A 22,500-nucleotide genomic window follows, 5' to 3' on the forward strand; every position below is an offset into this window, starting at 1 on the left:
ACATAAATAACATCTCTCGTTGACTCAGACAAAGCCTTTCGTTGTCGACACAAACGGAATATCAAAGACAATGTTTCTGTTCAAAGGCCTCGGAATACAAACCTTCTTTTCTATTGTTTTGCAGTTCCTCAGTTCTTCAGGTGTACAAAGTCACCAGAGAGGAAAAGACACTTTGCATTAGTCTTCAGGATGACCATAACTTACCCTGTGTGCCTTGGGACGTCCAGTTCGGACCAGATTCTTCTCTCTGGGTTCTGCTTCCATTGCAAGAGAAACCTGTAGCTATCTTCAACTATCTTCCTGAAGATGGGGATGCTGATACATTCAAGGTATTTATTTACATTAATAAGAGAGAGAGAGAGAGAGTGTATTGTCTTATATTTTTTACTTGTTTCAGTCATCAGCCCGTGCCCATGCTGGAGCACTGCATTGAAGAATCTTAGTTGAAGAAATCAACCCCACCATTTTTTTCTTTTTCAAGCCTTGCTCTTATTCTATCAGTCACCATATCTATACAAGTGATGTATGATAGAGATGTTTATATCATATCTGGTCAGGGGAAAATATTTCTTTGGATTGGAAACAGGTGGGGGTCAACAACAAGAATATTGACATTAAAACAATAATGATGATGATGATGATGCCACTGCTGCTGATGATGATGATGACAACGATGATGACCGTGTCATTTGCCACGACTTACAGTTGTATCGTTCACCATAAAATACTGACTTGCTCAGTCGAATTGGTTTTTAAGTAAATATTGTAAATTTGGATGGAGATGTGAATATTTGACTAAAAGTCCTTTAGAGAGAGAAGTGGGGTGTGGGGGAGGTTTGAGTATAGTTATGACTCATAGAATACATGTTTGCGTTTTGGTAACTGCAAAACACCAAATCACTTTGTCATCATTGTACGGTTCGGCTCCATCTCAAAGTCCATTCTTTGTCCATCGCTACATTAATGAATTCAGAACCTTCTGTCAGGTTTTTTTCACATGTTGTATACATTTATGTGGCTGTGAACATGTCCATACATGTATGTATGCATATGCATTTGTGTGTGTGTGTGTGTGTGTGTGTGTGTATGTGTGTACATGTCTTTGAATGTATTCTCCATACTAACATTTAATTTTGCAGCTAAGACTGGAGGTGTTCATCACACTTAATCTATTAGTGTTAATATCATAATCACCACCACCACCACCATCATCATCATCATTACTATCATCCTCAGCATCATCATCCTTGTAAACAATCCAAATTAAAAAAAAAAAGAGTGATTCAAATTAAAATTGAATTGTACTAACATATCAAAATAATAAAAAGGAAAAAAATTTTGGAAAAAAATAATTTCTTTCCGTCAGATTTTTACTCCTAGTTAAAACTGTCAAAATAAAGTGATAGCTTAAAGGGCTACGGGCTTGACAATCACTATAGGCTTGTCTATAGACACATAACTGTAAATTTTAACCTAATTATTGCCCTGTCTTAAAGACAAATTTATAACACAATACTCTAAAGATTGTCTTTATATTTTGTCATGTAATGTTTTTTTGTTTAAGGAAAATAATAAAAAATATCTACAATATATATACACACACACATATATATATATACACACACACTCACACATACAGCATACATGATTATATATATGCCACACATACATATTTTCATGCATATATATATATGTGTATATACACTCATATATATATATATATATATATACATATATATATATATATATGTATATATACACATACATATATATATATATATATATACATACATATATATATATATATATATATATATATATATATACATACATATATATATATATATATGTATATATACACATACATACATATATACTGTTCTGTTCTGTTTATAATTAATTATATTCAGAGATCATATGCAAGTTTATGTAAGTTATGCAGAGCTGCGTGATCTAATTAAATTCTAAAGGACAAGGTGGCTTTAAATTATGTAGAACGACGAGGAGATTTAATTAAATTCTAGGGACACAAAGAGCCTTAATTAGATTATACAGGATTAGGATGTCTAATTAAATTCGAAAGGGACAAACATGATGGATTTATTAAATTAACTGGAACAAGGAGAGCCACATAACAGACATACATATATATATATATATATATATATATATATATATATATATATATATATATATACACACACATACACTTGTATGTATATATATGTGTTTATGTGTTTATGTACATGTGTTTAAGGTTCTTAATCAAAAGACTAAAGCGACCAGTTAAACAATAACGAACTTAATACTTTAAATTATATTTAAAAAATGAAATAAAATACGTTTCCCTCTCACAAGATCTTCATGCCAACCATTATATTTTACTGTTACAGTGTTGAGTTCTCTAACTTTGCTTTGGTCATATTCTGAAGAATATACAAGCTAATAATCGTTTGCGAAATAGGCACAAGGACAGAAATTTGGTGCCAGGGGGAGTAGTAAGTAATTAGTCAATCAAATTAATCCCAATATCTAACTGGTATTTAATCTTAATCAACCTGTCAGGATGAAGGAGAAAAATTGATGTTGGTATGATTTTAATTCCAAAACAAGTTATTTGTAACTATTAGTACTACTACTAATAATAACAATGATAATAAACGTCTCTACTACATCGACCCCAGTATGCAACCGGTACTTATTTTATTTACCCTGGAAGAATGAACGGCAAAGTCAACCTTGTGGCAATTGGAACATAAAAATGGACAAAATGGTGCTAAAGATTTTGACCAGTGAACTGCCAATTAAGCCAGCTTACCTGAAGAAATGCCATTAAGCAGGCGTGGCTGTGTGGTAAGTAGCTTGCTTACCAACCACATGGTTCCAGTTTCAGTTCCACGGTGTGACACCTTGGGCAAGTGTCTTCTACTATAGCCTCGGGCTGACCAAAACCTTGTGAGTGGATTTGGTAGACGGAAGCTGAAAAGAAGCCTATCGTGTGTGTGTAGAGGTTTGTGTTTCCTTGTCTTGGACTCGTGTGATAGATGTAAATGACAGTCACTGTCATACAAGAAGTGTCATTCATTTCCAATATATTGCAAAAACATGTCTGGTCATGGGGAAATATTATTTTGCCTGGAATCAGGTGAGGGTTGGCAACAGGAAAGGCATCCTGCTGTAGAAAATTTACCTTAATAAACTCAGTGTGACCCAAGCAAGCATGAAAAAGTGGACATTATAATGATAATGATGAATCGATGTCATATGCAGTGAAATTTGGCTGCTATTTCTAGCAGATGCAACTGATTACTTATTGATTCTCCCACAGGTTTATTCTGTTAGATATTTTTTCCTGAATTAGTAATCTCTGGGGTTGAATCTTGAAACACTATCATTGCTTTTTTTAAGCATAAGACCACATCAAATTATAAGTGAGATTCCTCTTGTATCTCATTTGATGTGTCACAGAGAAAATGGGGAGAAAAAAATTGAAAGACATATTAAGATTTGTCACAAAATCGCAATGCCATGAGGCATGAATTTCTGTCACATCTCCAGCCAATCTCTACAGAGCGGTCAACATTCAGGCTATTTATAAAGTGGCTTCAGGAATGGTCTGTACACTTTTTGGCATATAAATCAAACAGATTTTGACAGTAGGTCTTTGATGTCTGATGAGATTTCATCACAAGTATAATGAGATACCATTGGCAGGAATAAATGCCTCCATATGTGCTTCATTACATGCTGTTATTTTCTTCTCAAATATAGAACTGCTAGATAGACAACATTCTATTTGTACAGTAAGTTGTAGGTTCAATTCCTGAGAGAGTTAACTGTTTCAATTTTTTTTAATGATAATCTTGATAATTCTCTTCATTGAGTTATCCAATCATTTTATAATCTCTCTCACCCCCTTCTCCCTCTCACTATCTCTCCTCCTGTCTCCTCCCCTCATTCCTTGTCCCTCCTCTTCTCTCTCTTTCTTCTCCTCCTTCCATCTTTTCTCTCTTTCTTCCCCTTTCTCTCTGTTGTTTGCTTGACAAGCTATAAACAAGCACACAAACATACACATGTGCCCTTTCTCTACTTCTCTCTCTCTCTACTTCTCTGCCTGTCTCTCTCTCTTTCACACACACACACACATTTACAGTCTTCCCCTTTCTGCTCACCAAATGTGCTCACAAGGCTTTGGTCAACCAGGGATGGCGCTGTAAGAAAAGACACTTGTCCAAAATGCTACACATTGGAACTGAACCCAAAACCACATGGCTGCTTAGCAAACAACTTAACCACACAGCCACACCTGTGCTTATATACACATAACTACATACATACATATATACACACACTCACTCCACAATCTTTATAATACATGGTTTCATATCTACACATCACCAATGTCAGAGGAATATTCCACTTCAATCCCCCCCTTCCTCTTCCTGGTGTTATATAAGTGTTGAAGCATTTCCATTATAAAATATACAATAACTGGCTACTTGTGTGTATGTGTGTATATATAGATATGTATGTGCGTGTGTGTGTATATGTAAGTATATATGTATGTGTGTATATATATATATATATATATGCACACACATATGTATATACAGATATAAATATATTTGTGTGTGTGTGTGTGTGTGTGTGTGTGTGTATATATATATATATATATATATATATATATATATATATATATATACACACACACACACATATATATATATGAAATAAACTTTTTAAAAAAACCTCAAAAAGAACTACAACTATGATTCTTAAATCAGATAACTGATCAATAGATCAATAATTCTTTATTGATAACTTGACACATTCCAAAAAGAAAATAACAAGAGAAAAAAATCCGGTAGAGAAATCATGAACATGGAAATATCAAGTCTTTAAATTGCCGAATAACACCTTTCGGTTAAACTAATTTTTAATCAGTTTAAATATAATTCTTTCTTTTATTTTTAAAAATATTTTTTGTGTTGTTGTTTAGTTTCTTTTGTTTAATTATTCAATTATCAGTAGAAAAAGGATCAATGGCAATAATTCTTAAAGATATGGTCTCTGAAATTCCATAAGCTATTGATTTGGCAACTTTACCTCCCCATAGCATGATGCCAGCTTCTGGAATTGTTACATGGAAATATTTCTATTTCTCTCATATCAGAATTTGTAAATCTCGTTTTGAAGCTAGAAATGATGTGGGGAAGAAGAACTGGTAAATAAGAACTCATTAATCCAAGATTGGTGTTGCTCGTACTTCATTTTTTATATATATATATATATATATACCTTGTTTTCTCGCTTTCTTTTCATCCTCTCTCTTTCTCACCCCCCCCCCTTTTCTTCCGCATATTCATCTGATGACATTGTTGTTGCTAATGTTAAACCCTAGGTCTACTTACGATGGAAAGTGATTCGGTCATGATCATCCTATTTATATACATGTGTGTCTGTCAGTGTCAGTCTGTGTATCGTTGCTATTATGTCAAACTGTTGTATGTCCTAATTTGGCCAAATGCATTCTTTTTCAATATTTAATTTTGCTTGCAATAGCCAGTTCTTTTGGTCAAACTATCGTATCTCCAGCTGCTTCAGATGCCAAGGTATGAAAATTTACCAATGTGTGTGTGTGGAATTCTGTCTATGTGTGTGTATGTTTGTACACGTGAATATGTGTTTTTTCTGTGTAAAGATATATGTGTGTAGAATGTATAAAGATGTGTGCATATAAATAAATGTATTCACACACAAACACACACTATATGTGTGTGTATATTATGAACAGGTACAGGCATGGCTGTGTGGTAAGAAGCTTGCTTCCCAACCCCATGGTTCTGGGTTCAGTTCAACTGTGTGGCAACTTGGGCAAATGTCACCTATTATGGCCTCAGGTAGACCAAATTCTTGTGAGTGGATTTGGCAGACGGAAACTGAAAGGAGCCTGTCATATATATATGTATATACTTATGTGTGTGTCTTTGTGTCACCTCCCACCCACCCCATCGCTTGACAACCAGTGTTGTTGCGTTTATGTCCCCGTAACATTAGCAATTCAGCAAAAGAGACCAATAGAATAAGTACCAGGCTGACAAAGAATAAGTCCTGGGGTCGATTTCTTCAAGTAAAATGTAGTGCTCCAGCATGGCACCAGTTAAATGACTGAAACAAGTAAAAGAATAGGTGTATGCCTCTGTGTGTGTGTGTGTGTATATATATATATATATATGCATGTATATATGTGTGCGTGTGCATGTGTGTTTATACATGCTTATAGTGTGTGTGTGTATCCAGAGAGAAAAAGAAAGAGAGATTAATATTTAGCAGAAGCAACAGAGTGACTCAAGGGCCAAGAGTTTGTTTGTTGGCATTTATCACCTACCTGTATGCATATGTGCGTATATATATATATATATATATACATACACACACACGCACACACTATATGTAGATGTATTTTGCGAATGTGAGTGTGTATACTAGCATACATTTTCCTGAATCTATATATCTTTCTGCTTGTGTGTTTAAATGTGTTTATATTTGTGTGTTTGTGTATGCAAGTGTATATGTGTGAATGCCTGTGCACCTGTGTGTGCATATATGTTGGTGTGTGTGTATATATATGCTGTATACTCTTGTATAAATGTTCATGGATCTGTGTGCTTTCCTGGTTGTGTATACTTGTGTTTAAGTGCACTTTTCTATGTGTGTATCTCTGTGTGTAATTTACTCCATCGCATGAAAAGAAACAATGGTTTAGCAGAGAATAGCCTTAAGTCATTTGTTTTTGAAATGCTCCTTGCTTGGACACTTAAACATGGTAGCATCTCTTTCTCTTTCTTCCTCACGTCCTTCTTCTTCTCTGTTGCATGTTTCTTCTTATTCTTTTCATTGCTGTCTTTTAAAATCTTATCTCATAATTCCAATTACTGATAGATAAATGTCTACTACTAACCTATTCAATGTGCGTCAAGTGGGCCAAAGAATGGCCTTGACATTTTCATGCAGTGTGTGCCAAGTGGCTGGTGAATTGTCATTGGAAAAATATAAATACCCAGCAAAGACAAGGCAGGTACATGCACGATGAAGTATATGTTATTATTTTTATTGGTGAAGTGGACATAGAAAATTCACCAAGTCCTTACTTCTGACATGTGCTTAATTCAGGTAGCATTATGTCAGATCGTCAATTAAAAGTGCCTTGGGCCTTTTGTCTTGCTTTTTGAAACTTTTCTCTTGTTTGTTGTGGATGTTTGATTTTCTTTAATTATTGTTGTTGTTACTTTCTTTGTGTCTTGTAGTTGTTGTTGTTGGTTTAAGTTTTTTTTTGTTTGACTATTTTGAAAAATTCTAGAATGTTTCAAAGTAGTAAGCTTGTCATGGTATAGCATAAACATGAAAAAGTAATACATACACACGTAAATACATGTATATAAACATACATATATATACATGTATATTTATGTATACATGTATATTTATGTATAATACATAAATATATGTGTGTGTATATATATATATATATAAATACATATATATATATATATATATATATATATATATATATATATATATATATATATATATATATATATACACACACATACATATATATGTACATATATATATATATATATAAATACATACATATATATACATAAATACATAGACACACACATATATGCATACATATGTATATATTAAAAACACACGCACACAAACTGACAAGAAAAACACACCTATAAACCAGACACTTAAGTAGGCAGTTGAAGAGGAGTTTCCTACACAACAATGGAGTCTGTGGTGAAAGACCCTTTGTTACAAATAACACAACCAGCATGGAACCTGAATCACCAGCGTTTAAAGAAGATTTTGTGTGGTTTTCCTCGCAGTTTTTTGTTAGCGTTTCTGTTTTCAACTATCAATAGGTTTTAAGAAAGTGAAAATTATGGACAAGTGGAATGCCTCCCTTGTTGAGCTGGTTTCTTGATGAAAAGACAATGGTACTTATTGCAGATTTGTGTATGTGCTTATGTTTGTTTGTTTGTGTGTGTGAAGAACTGTAGACGGATGTGATGAGCAAATGTCTCTGTAAAGACTGTTTTTGGGGTATTTTCATGTTTTTGTTGTGTTTCTCAGTGTATAAATATGTATTCTCATTTTCTTTTATTACATACATCATAAGCATTCACATACATGTGTCTATATCTATATGTTTATCTATATGTATATACATAAATATATATGTGTGTATGTGTATAGATATATAGGTGTGTGTGTAATTGCAGATGTATGCATGCTCATTTAAGGACTCACCTGTATGTATATATATTAATGATTAGTGAGTTGTACATCATTATTTTTCTTACGCATTTCCATTCATTATAGAGCTTTCTCCTTTGGCTTTTCATTACATATTGACAGTCATAATCATAATATAACAAACCATGTTGCACTCACACCCTCTCTCTCTAGTTTACAGGAAACCTCTTTGAAACTAAACTTTGATAAATGAATTTATTAAAAACAGAAAACAAAAACATACTACAATTTTACTTGCGAACTTTTTTTATTGATTTGTAAAACTTTTAGTAAATATATTTCAAATGTGTATTTCACTTTTATTCCATTTAAATAAAACATACATATACATAAATATGTGTATGTATATATAGAGAGGAAAGAAGCTGGTATGTTCTGCTGGATGCGTAACGTAAGTGTACATGTGCAACAGAGAGAAAAGTTAGGCACAAGAGGAATTAGATGCAGAGTGCAAGAGATGCGACTGTGCTGGTTTGGTCATGTGATGAGGATGGATATGGACAGCGCCATAAAGAAGTGCCAGTCAATCAAAGGGGATGAAACTTGTGGAAGAGGGAAACCCAGGAAGACATGGAATAAAATATTGAAGGACAACCTGAGGACACTGAACTTTATGGGGGGAGATGACAAAGGACCGAGATATCTGCTGTCCTCAAGCAGACCCATCCTCCAGAAGTGTTAATGCCACTGCTGCTGATGAAGGGGATTGGCCTGCAAGAGTCTTGTGCCAGTGCCACATAAAAAGCACTTGTACCAATGTCACATAGCAGCACTCATGCAGGTGAATCCTTGCTAAAACAGATTGGAACTTCTCTCTCTCAATACACCAGTGCTCTGTTGTACATGCTCACTGACATCACATGTCCAGTGGAGCATACCAGCTTCATTCCTCTCCAGCCTTGACATGTCCTCCACATCCCAGGCCCACATCTCACTACCATGCAGCATTGCAGTTCCTACACGTGCATCATACAATCTTCCCTTCACTCAGAGAGAAAAACCTTTCATTGCCAACAGAAGTAAAAGTCCTCTCAACTTTCTCCATCCTATTCTTATTCTAGCAATTACACTTTCTTTACAACCTTCTCTGCTGCTAGTATGTGTGAGTGTGTATATATCGTCATATTCCATAACAACTACCTCTGAAGAGTGCCAGGTTACATAATTACCATAATGGATATATAATACTGTATATATGTGTATATGTATACATACACACATACATGATTGAAAGTCAAACATACTTTTCATCTCAAGAGATCTTGTCATATAGATTCATCATTTAATGTCCATTTTCTATGCTAGCATGGGTTGGACAGTTTAACTGGAGCTGGTATGGTCAAGGGCCACACAAGGATGCCCTTCCTAATGCCAACCACTTTATAGAGTGTAATGAGTGCTTTTTATTTGATACCAGATCAGCTGATGTATTTCTGTCTTTTTTTTAACACTATACATTAAAAAGAGATGCTTTCTTGATATAAATATTGCAGTTTAGAAGGCTTTCAACTGTATATATTCTTTACATGTGACATCTTGGTTGCTAGTTTGAACTAATATTACTTTCATTGCTAGTAACGAATACACACACACACTCATTGTTTTCTGTTTGAAATGGATTTAATCTTATTGTTGAAAAGCGAAGAAGTTGACTTTTAACTTTCAAAATTGTTATTTCATGTGACATAAATTCAGTATTAGATTAGTAATCTAAGAAAATAAAGTTTGAGTTCAACCAATAACTTTCTGTTTTATCACTTAGACTAATAAAATCAGCGGTTTTTGCTTGTGTGTGTGTGTGCTTATCCATTCCATATTAAACCATACAATCCACCTTGCTCCTGAAATTCTGAAGACAACTACCAGTCTGGCCAAAATTTTCGATCTTACTTGGTTGTCATGAGATAAATTTGTTTTTTGTATTTTTGTTTTGTTTTTTTTGTCTGGTTGGCTCACCATTGTCAAATGTCGGAAAAAAAAAAAGGTAAAATTTATTCTAATTTAAAAAATGATTGACAAAAGTTGTGTAGGAAAAATAGAGCTACATATAACACAATAAAACACTACAATAAAAATATTTTTGTGTTAATTCAAATAACATTGGAAAAAAAACTCCATCAGTTACAAAAATGAAGGTTCCATTTGATCCTGTCTTCTGAATAGCCTACTCATGAAATTAACATATAAGTGGCTGAGTACTCCACAGACATGCATGACCTTTATGTAGTTCTTAAAGAGATTCAACTTGACACACAATGTGACAAGGATGGCCCTTTGAATTACAGGTATAACTCATTTTTTTCTAGCTGAGTGAATTGGGGCCACATGAAATAAAGTGTCTTGCTCAAGGACACGATATGCCACCAGGGATTGAACTCATGACTTTATGATCATGAGACAAATATCCTGACCACTAAGCCATGTGCCTTCTCTAAATAACATTGGGAAGAACAATCCAATATTTTCTCGACATAGAACCACTGTCATTCATGTCTGAGTATAAATTTCTGCAATGAGAAAGTTCCTCCCTAAGATGCAAACTTCGGCAAGGTAGTTTTCTGGAAGACCTAGCTATGTCGCCAATGTTGATCAGACAAAAGACAACGGTTGCAATAGCATGACACCATTGTCATTGTAGTGTTTACCATCAGAATTCAAAGAGCTGGAACCATTACTGTGAGGCATTCTGTCTGATGTAATGATTCTGTCAAACCATCATCCTCAATTGGTCATTTTTCTTATCACACCCTCCCCACAGACACCACAAAAAAATTTAAAACGATGGAAAGCAAAGTTGGCTTTGACAGGATTTGAACTCAGTGCATTGAGAATCAGAACAACTGAAACGAGACGCTCTAAACAATGCTCTAACATCCCTGCCAACGTTATTTTCACAATTTAGTCATGATTATACTTTCTATTGTTACTCTATGTCTCTTCCTTCATATACGACGCAGCCTTATATATTCTACTCTAATGTTATACCATATCTATACAGTCCATTCCTATACTAACTAGTCTCATAGACTCTCTTCTCTATACACCCCGTAGCTATTTAAAATCCTTCTGTGGTCTGATGTTTGTGAAAACAAAGATCCATTATTGATTAATTTCTTAAATGTTTGACTTTTTTTTTATATTTCTGTTCAAATTTTAGATAAAAGAATTGGAAGTCAGTTCTCTGTCAAAGGAAGTTCTTCAGATTCAGAAAACTCTCTCTGAAGACTGGGATTTCTTTAAAGGTATATTTGTTATGCTTCAGTTGTTACCATTATTATAGTTGTTGTAGAATGTGCATTGTTACTGTGGCTGCTCCAATTGTTATGGCATCATAATAAAATGGTCAGTTTGTGATTGGAGATTGCTATTCCTTTTGATAACTAAAACCTCACTTTCTGAGCCTTAGAACAGAACAATTGCTAGTTTATCCTGGATTTCAAGAATCCTTGTTTTGATGCTGCTTTAGAACAATATACTTACAGCAAGAACTGTTTGTATTGAGGAACAGAACCATAATCCTCTGATTTATTCCCCATTCTTCTGTTTTATCAACATCAAATATATATTCTGTGCTGGTGACTATGGTTAATTTGGGAAAAATTGGTGCTGCTAAATTAAATGAAACCTTTTAAAGAAATCCTCAAAGTATTTATAAACTGTCTTTGTGTTTATCATCACATTCCAAAATACAACAGCTTTGGTTTCTTCTCTTTAAGGATAATATCAATGGAGTTTTTTTGTTTTTGTTTACCAGTTTGTACTTAAGCTCTGAGGAATTTCAATTCAGCTCATCATTGCATTGAGGTGTTATATAAATTCTTAAGAGCCACTTTGGATGATGGAACCACCGAGAATATCCCTAAACCCTACATCTGTGGGTTCTTTCTTTTTTTTATTCCTCAGATAACCAAAATAAGGTTTAAGGGTAGAAAAAAACAAACATATACATTATTTCTACATAATAAATCGTACCATTGTAATTCACAGCCACATGAAATAACATATTTTTATGAGTTCTGATTGTTTTTTTCCTCTTCTTTTTTCCTGATATCTTCAATGGATGCAGAGTCGCTTGATGTTCCGTGTTGGACTAAAGCCTTAGCAAAAAGCCGGGTTGATAATACGCTTGATTACCTGAAGCGGAAAGAGCAGCAGATGAAAAAGAAACAGAAGCCAAGCCAATCAGAGGGGAAACTGTCTGAAGACTCTGCAAAGGAACCATCAGCTAAAGTAGCCAAAATGGAATAAGCAGCAGAGTTCTCAGATATTACAAGTGTTTTTGGTACAGGTGAAAGAGCTTTTGGTCTCACACAAAACTTTCATGTCTTATCATGCATTTATTTTCCACCTATTTTGTACTTTTTCTATCTTTAGTTTCAATCCAAACATTATTATGTTTGGCCCTTTGTCTTTTTTATGTTCCATTTAACTTTACTCTGGTTCCCATTTCCTGTTCAACATTTCGTTGTATTTGACAAATAAAAGTTTCGTTCTCGTTCTCGTTATTAATAATCATAACAATGAGAATAATTTTATGGTTAATTGTATTATTTATTGTTCAACCATTATATAGATATATATGTATATAAATATGTATATATAAATACATATATGTATTTATATATAACTATATATAAATACATATATTATATATATATAACTATATGTATTTATATATATATATATTCATATAAATATGTATTTATATATCTATATATAAATACATATCCATGTATAAATAAATATATATAAATTAATACATATATATAAATATATTTATAAAAATAAATGAGGAATCTGCACAAAGTAGATGTACGAGTTTTTAAATCAAAGATGGACCTTTCCTATCGAGAGTCCCAGATGAACCTACCTCGCAGCAGGAGGGTTGCTAAATCAAACTCCATTCTTCACCAAGTGCCACATAATGTAAGAGGCTCCCTGTAATAACAGTGTAGTAACACGGTGGTGCATCATCATGGCCGCAGCTGTAAACTGAAACTATAAATAAATATATATATGTGTGTGAGATAGTTGATGTGTGAAAGAACGTGGCTGGATGTATAAAAGATAATAAGAGTGAAAAAACTACAGAAGGATTGTGTTACATGGTTAAAGTATATATTTAAATTATGTCAGAATTATATTAAATTATATAGAGAAATTTGAAAAGACAACACGAAACCAGTTATTTCTCCAAATACAATGTTTATATACCAAAAAAATTTTATAACATTTTTCTGACAATTTAAATATATACTTTAACCATGTAACAAGCCTTCTGTAGTTTCTTCACTCTTATTATCTTTTATATGTATATGTATATATACGAACGAGCGAATGAATGAACGTACGTACGACAGAACGAACCTACGTACTAACGTACGAAGGAACGACCGATCGATTGAAATAAAGAACGAACATATGTAACTGCGAACGGATGGACGGAAGAATGAACGAACGCACAAACCAAAGAGAGAACGTTCGATCGAACGAACATACATGATTACGTACGAACGAAAGAACGTACGTACAAACAAACAAACGAAGAAATGAATGTACGTACGTACGAACGAACGAACGTACTTACGTACGAAAGAACGAGCGACCGAACGAATGTTCGATCGATCGAAAGAACGAACGAACGAACGAAAATATGTAACTACGAACGCACAAATGAACGAAGAAATGAACGTACGAGCGACTGTACGTACGTATGAGCGAACACGAACATACATAAGTACGTACGAACGAAAGAACGTACGTACAGACAAACGAACGAAAGAACTAACGAACCTACGTACGAATGAACGAACGAACATATGTAATTAAGAACGAACCAAAGAAAGAATGTTCGATCGATCGAAAGAAAGAACGAACGAACGAACGAACGAAAGAACGAACCAAAGAAAGAATGTTCGATCGATCGAAAGAAAGAACGAACAAACGAACGAACGAACATATGAAACTACGAACGCACAAACGAACGTACGTACGCACGAACGGAACAAACGTACGAAAGAACGAGCGACTGAACGAACGTATGAACGAATGAACGCATGTACGGACGAATATACGTACGGACGGACGAATATACGTATGAGCGAACGAACGAACGATCGAACGTACATAAGTACGTACGAACGAATGAACGTACGTACGTACGAACGAACGAACATACATAATTACGTACGAACGAAAGAACGTACGTACAAACAAACAAACGAAAGAATGAACCAACGAACGAAGAAATGAACGTACGTACGTGCGAACGAACCTACGTACGAACGTAGGAAAGAACGAGCGACCGAACGAACCAAAGAAAGAATGTTCGATCGATCGAAAGAAAGAACGAACGTACATAAATAAGTACGATGGAACGAACGAATATACGTATGAATGAACGCACGTACGAAAGACCGAACAAACGAACGGACGGACGAATATACGTACGTACGTATGAGCGAACACGAACGTACATAAGTACGTACGAACGAACGAACCAAAGAAAGAATGTTCGATCGATCGAAAGAAAGAACGAACGAACATATGTAACTACGAACGCACAAACGAACAAAGAAATGAACGTACGAACGAACGAATGAAAGAACGTTCGATCGATCGAAAGAACGAACGAATATACGTATGAACGAACGAATGAACGCACGTACGAACGAACGAATATACGTATGAGCGAACGTATGAACGTACGGACGAACGAACGAACGTACATAAGTACGTACGAACGAAACTACGTACGAACGAAAGAACGTACGTACAAACAAACGAACGAAAGAACTAAGCAACGAAAGAACGAACCTTCGTACGAACGAACGAACATATGTAATTAAGAACGTACGTACGTACGGACTGATGAACGAAGGAACGCACGAACGAACGAACGAAGGAACGAACGTACTTACGTACGAACGAACGTAAGTAGGCGCGAACGAATAAACGAACCAAAGAAAGAACGTTCGATCGATCGATCGAACGAACGAATGAACGAACGTATGAACGTACGTACGAACGGACGGACGAACGAACATACATAAGTACGTACGAACGAAAGAACGTACGTACAAACAAACGAAAGAACGAACCTACGTACGAAGGAACGAGCGACCGAACGAACGAAAGTACGAACGAACGAACCAAAGAAAGAATGTTCGATCGAAAGAACGAACGTACGTACGAACGAACGAACGAACGAACGTCCATAAGTACGTACGTACGATCGAACGAACGAATATAAGTACGTACGATCGAACGAACGAATATACGTACGCACGAATGAACGCATGTACGAACGAACGGACGGACGAATATACGTACGTACGTATGAGCGAACGTATGAACGTACGATCGAACGTACATAAGTACGTACGAACGAAAGAACGTACGTACAAGCAAATGAACGAAAACTAACCAACGAACGAAAGAAGAAATGAACGTACATACGTACGAAAGAACGAACCTACGTACGAACGAACGAACATATGTAATTAAGAACGTACGGACGGACGGACGGACGGATGAACGAACGAACGAACGTACTTACGAGCGACCGAACGAATGTTCGATCGATCGAAAGAACGAACGAACGAAAATATGTAACTACGAACGCACAAATGAACGAAGAAATGAACGTACGAACGAACGTACTTACGTACGAAGGGACGAGCGACTGAACGAACGAACGGACGGACGAATATATGTACGTACGTATGAGCGAACACGAACATACATAAGTACATACGAACGAAAGAACGTACGTACAGACAAACGAACGAAAGAACTAACCAACCAACCAACGAACGAAGAAACGAACCTACGTACGAATGAACGAACGAACATATGTAATTAAGAACGAACCTACGAACGAACCAAAGAAAGAATGTTCGATCGATCGAAAGAAAGAACGAACGAACGAACGAACGAACATATGTAACTACGAACGCACAAACGAACAAAGAAATGAACGTACGTACGCACGAACGGAACAAACGTACGAAGGAACGAGCGACTGAACGAATGAACGAACCAAAGAAAGAACGAACGAACGTACATAAGTACGTACGAATGAACGCATGTACGGACGAATATACGTACGGACGGACGAATATACGTATGAGCGAACGAACGAACGATCGAACGTACATAAGTACGTACGAACGAAAGAACTAACCAACGAACGAAAGAAGAAATGAACGTACGTACGTACGAACGAACGGACGAACGAACATACATAATTACGTACGAACGAAAGAACGTACGTACAAACAAACAAACGAAAGAATGAACCAACGAACGAAGAAATGAACGTACGTACGTGCGAACGAACCTACGTACGAACGTAGGAAAGAACGAGCGACCGAACGAACCAAAGAAAGAATGTTCGATCGATCGAAAGAAAGAACGAACGAACGAACGTACATAAGTACGTACGATGGAACGAACGAATATACGTATGAATGAACGCACGTACGAAAGACCGAACAAACGAACGGACGGACGAATATACGTACGTACGTATGAGCGAACACGAACGTACATAAGTACGTACGAACGAACGAACCAAAGAAAGAATGTTCGATCGATCGAAAGAAAGAACGAACGAACATATGTAACTACGAACGAACAAAGAAATGAACGTACGTACGAACGAAGGAACGAACGGAACTAACGAACGTACTTACGTACGAAGGAACGAGCGACTGAACGAACGAACGAACGTACATACGTACGTACGAACGAACGAATGAACGAACCAAAGAAAGAACGTTCGATCGATCGAAAGAACGAACGAATATACGTATGAACGAACGAATGAACGAATATACGTATGAGCGAACGTATGAACGTACGGACGAACGAACGAACGTACATAAGTACGTACGAACGAAAGAACGAACCTACGTACGAACGAAAGAACGTACGTACAAACAAACGAACGAAAGAACTAAGCAACGAATGAAAGAAGAAATGAACGTACGTACGTACAGAAGAACGAACCTTCGTACGAACGAACGAACATATGTAATTAAGAACGTACGTACGTACGGACTGATGAACGAAGGAACGCACGAACGAACGTACGTACGTATGTACGAACGAAGGAACGCACAAACGAACGTACGTACGAACGAAGGAACGAACGTACTTACGTACGAAGGAACGAGCGACTGAACGAACGAACGAACGTAAGTAGGCGCGAACGAATAAACGAACCAAAGAAAGAACGTTCGATCGATCGAACGAACGAATGAACGTACGTACGAACGAACGGACGGACGGACGAACGAACATACATAAGTACGTACGAACGAAAGAACGTACGTACAAACAAACGAAAGAACGAACCTACGTACGAAGGAACGAGCGACCGAACGAACGAACGAACGAACGTACGTACGAACGAACGAACGTACGTACGAACGAACGAACGAACGTACATAAGTACGTACGATCGAACGAACGAATATAAGTACGTACGATCGAACGAACGAATATACGTACGCACGAACGAACAAATGAACGCATGTACGAACGAACGGACGGACGAATATACGTACGTACGTATGAGCGAACGTATGAACGTACGAACGAACGATCGAACGTACATAAGTACGTACGAACGAAAGAACGTACGTACAAACAAATGAACGAAAACTAACCAACGAACGAAAGAAGAAATGAACGTACATACGTACGAAAGAACGAACCTACGTACGAACGAACGAACATATGTAATTAAGAACGTACGGACGGACGGACGGACGGATGAACGAACGAACGAACGTACGAACGAACGTACGATCAAACGACGAACGAACAAATGAACGAACGAAGGAACGAGCGACTGAACGAACGTAAGTAGGCGCGAACGAATGAACGAACCAAAGAAAGAACGTTCGATCGATCGAACGAACGAGCGTACGAACGGGCGGACGAATATACGTACGTACGTATGAACGAACGAACGAACGAACGAATGAACGTACGCACGTACGAACGAAGGAACGAATGGAACAAACGAACGTACTTACGTACGAAGGAACGAGCGACTGAACGAACGTAAGTAGGCACGAACGAATGAACGAACCAAAGAAAGAACGTTCGATCGATCGAAAGAACGAACGAACGAACGAACATAAGTACGAACGAACGAACGCTCGTACGAACGAACGAACGAAAGAACGGACGAATATACGTACGGACGGACGAATATACGTATGAGCGAACGTATGAACGTACGTACGAACGAAGGAACGAACATACTTACGTACGAAGGAACGAGCGACTGAACGAACGAACGTAAGTAGGCGCGAACGAATAAACGAACCAAAGAAAGAACGTTCGATCGATCGAACGAACGTACGAATATACGTACGTACGTATGAACGAACGAATGAACGTACGTACGAACGAACGTATGAACGTACGTACGAACGAACGAACGAATGAACGCACGTACGAACGAACGGACGGACGGACGAATATACGGACGGACGAATATACGTACGTACGTATGAGCGAACGTATGAACGTACGTTCGTACGGACGAACGAACGAACGATCGAACGTACATAAGTACGTACGAACGAAAGAACGTACGTACAAACAAATGAACGTACATACGTACGAAAGAACGAACCTACGTACGAACGAACGAACATATGTAATTAAGAACGAAAGAACGTACGGACGGACGGATGAACGAACGAACGTACGAACGAAGGAACGAGCGACTGAACGAACGAACGTAAGTAGGCGCGAACGAATGAACGAACCAAAGAGAGAACGTTCGATCGATCGAACGAACGAGCGTACGAACGGACGGACGAATATACGTACGTACGTACGAACGAACGAACGAATGAACGTACGCACGTACGAACGAACGAACAAACGAACGTACTTACGTACGAAGGAACGAGCGACTGAACGAATGTACATACGTATGTACGAACGAACGAACGTAAGTACGCACGAACGAATGAACGAACCAAAGAAAGAACGATCGATCGAAAGAACGAACGAACGAACGTACATAAGTACGTACGAACGAACGAACGAACGAATATACGTACGGACGGACGAATATACGTATGAGCGAACGTATGAACGTACGTTCGTACGGACGAACGACCGAACGTACATAAGTACGTACGAACGAAAGAACGTACGTACAAACAAACGAACGAAAGAAGAAATGAAAGTACGTACGTACGTACGTAGGAAAGAACGAACCTACGTACGAACGAACGAACGAACGAATATATGTAATTAAGAACGTACGTACGTACGGACGTATGAACGAACGAACATACGATCGAACGAACGAACGAACGAATGAACGTACGTACGTACGAACGAACGAATATACGTACGTACGTATGAACGAACGTACGTACGTACGAACGAACGTATGAACGTACGTACGAACGAACGGACGGACGGACGAACGAACATACATAAGTACGTACGAACGAAAGAACGTACGTACAAACAAACGAACGAAAGAATGAACCAACGAACGAACCAACGAAGAAATGAACGTACGTACGAACGAACGAAAGAACGAACCTACGTACGAAGGAACGAGCGACCGAACTAACGAACATATGTAATTACGAACGCACAAATGAACGAAGAAATGAACGTACGTACGAACGAAGGAACGAACGGAACAAACGAACGTACTTACGTACGAAGGAACGAGTGACTGAACGTACTTACGAACGAACGAAAGTACGAACGAACGAACGTAAGTACGCACGAACGAATCAAAGAAAGAACGTTCGATCGATCGAAAGAACGAACGAACGAACGTACGTACGTACGAACGAACGAACGTACGAACGAACGAACAAGCGTACATAAGTACGTACGATCGAACGAACGAATATACGTACGAACGAACGAACGAACGGACGGACGAATATACGTACGAACGAACGGACGGACGAATATACGTACGGACGGACGAATATACGTACGTACGTATGAGCGAACGTATGAACGTATGTTCGTACGGACGAACGAACGAACGATCGAACGTACACAAGTACGTACGAACGAAAGAACGTACACAAGTACGTACGAACGAAAGAACGTACATACAAACGAACCAACGAAGAAATGAACGTACGTACGTACGAAAGAACGAACCTACGTACGAACGAACGAACGAACATATGTAATTAAGAACGAAAGAACGTACGTACGGACGGACGGATGAACGAACGAACGAACGATCGAATATACGTACGTACGTATGAAAGAACGAACGAACGTACATACGAACGGACGAATGAACGAACGAACGTACGTACGAATGAACGAACGAACGTACGTACGAATGAACGAACGAACGTACGTACGAATGAACGAACGAACGTACGTACGAATGAACGTACGCACAAACGAACGAAAGAACTAACCAACGAACGAACGAAGAAATGAACGTACGTACGCACGAAAGAACGAACCTACGTACGAACGAACGAACGAACGAAAGATTTGTACTGCAACCATATAGTTTCATGTTCTGTCCCACTGTGTGGCATCTTGCGCATGTGTCCTCTTCTATAGCTCCAGGCCAACCAAAGTTTTGTGAGTGGATTTGGTAGATGGAAACTGAAAGTTGTCCATTGTATGTATGTGTATCTACATAAATATGGATGTGTTTGTGTATCTTTGTGCCAGCCTTTATCCGCTCATCACTTGACAACTAGTGTCAGTTTGTTTATGGCTCTGTAATTTAACAGCTCAACAAAAGAGAATGCTATAACAAGCGCCAGACTTAGAAAGTAAGTATTGTGGCCAACCTGTTCAAGTAAAACTCTTCAAATTGCTCCAACATGGCCACAGTCCAATGATTGAAACAAGCAAAAGATAAAGATAAGATGGTCATAAATAAAAAAAACCTTTGGTCATACGTTTGCTTAATCAGAAATGACCCCTGGAGGCAAAAGAAAGCCAAAAATCACCCAGCCATAACTGGAACTGGCACTGTCACTCAGGACGACAAGGGTATGTAATTAAGAACGAAAGAACGTACGGACGGACGGACGGACGGATGAACGAACGAACGTACGAACGAACGAACGTACGATCAAACGACGAACGAAAAAATGTGGAATTATCACCATGTAGCCGAGTACTCCACAGACATGTGTATCCTTAATGTAGTTTTCAGGGAGATTCAGCATGACACAGAGTGTAACAAAGCTTATCCTCTGAACTACAGATACAACTCGTTTTTGCCAGCTGAGTGGACTGGAGCAACGTGGAATAAAGAGTCTTGCTCAAGGCCGCAATGTGTTGCTGGGAATTGAACTGACAGCCTTGCAATCATGAGTCGATCATCCTCACCATTAAGCCACGCCCCTTTACAATAAAGGAATAACAGCGACAGCAACATATGGGGAAGTACACAGATTTGAAACCCCGATCTGGTTAAGTAATCATGAAACATGATATGTACAATGAAAATTCTCTTTCTCTCCAGACAACAACAACAGATGTAACTACACTAATAATAATTAATCAATTATGTAATAAATTTAATATTTTTCTACAATTTTTCTTCCATTTCTGTTTTTATTTATTTGCTATTAATTTATATATTTATTAATTTTTTTTTATCTCAGAGCCTAATTAGTGAAAATTGTTGTTGAAATTTTAGAAAATGAAAACATCATTGATTATTAATAGGAATAAATATAATTAAAATAAATATTTAAAAATTCAAATATTTCCATTTCCAGCATTAAGTATCATCAGTCCTCACTCTGTGAGTTCAATCTTAATCAACAATTGGGAATTACATTTAACTTTCACACATTCATTATTGTATTTATATATCAGTATTTCATTTACATTTTATACATTCATATATTTGTATACATCTGCATGTACGTGTGCATTTATTTATGTGAATATACTACATAAATATGGATGTATATATGCATATTTATGTATACACACACACACATAGATACAGTCCAATGATGACTTAGTTGGCCAAACCTTCAGTCACTGTCAATATTATTTTTGATAAAGAATAATAAATATATACTCTTCAAGAAGTATTGAGTAATTTTTCAGATTACTGTAAAAATTGTTTTTATGTAATAAAAACAAACATTAATACACACACACATATAC

The 22,500-nt window shown here is 37.0% G+C and overlaps 1 protein-coding gene and 1 long non-coding RNA gene across 3 annotated transcripts in view; one reads left to right on the top strand and one right to left on the bottom strand.

Moving 5' to 3' along the window:
- LOC106870740 (tRNA (guanine-N(7)-)-methyltransferase non-catalytic subunit wdr4) overlaps positions 1-12,858 on the top strand; it is a 1,059,977-nt gene extending 1,047,119 nt beyond the window's left edge. For both annotated transcript variants that reach the window (XM_052973384.2, XM_052973385.2), the window contains 3 exons: positions 125-329; positions 11,486-11,570; positions 12,395-12,858. In XM_052973384.2, coding sequence (XP_052829344.1) covers positions 125-329; positions 11,486-11,570; positions 12,395-12,576 — 472 coding nt within the window. In that variant the 3' untranslated portion in view covers positions 12,577-12,858. The remainder of the gene's footprint in view (positions 1-124; positions 330-11,485; positions 11,571-12,394) is intronic.
- LOC149132552 (uncharacterized) lies at positions 12,208-13,669 on the bottom strand. The gene is made up of 2 exons (XR_016244492.1): positions 13,199-13,669; positions 12,208-12,462 (listed from the first exon to the last, which is right to left on the bottom strand). It is a non-coding gene; the product is annotated as an uncharacterized LOC149132552 (long non-coding RNA).
- Positions 13,670-22,500: the final 8,831 nt, after the last annotated feature.

This window comes from Octopus bimaculoides, chromosome 15 (genome assembly GCF_046866305.1).
Source record: "Octopus bimaculoides isolate indiv1 chromosome 15, ASM4686630v1, whole genome shotgun sequence".
NCBI classification, from domain to species: Eukaryota; Metazoa; Mollusca; class Cephalopoda; order Octopoda; family Octopodidae; genus Octopus; species Octopus bimaculoides.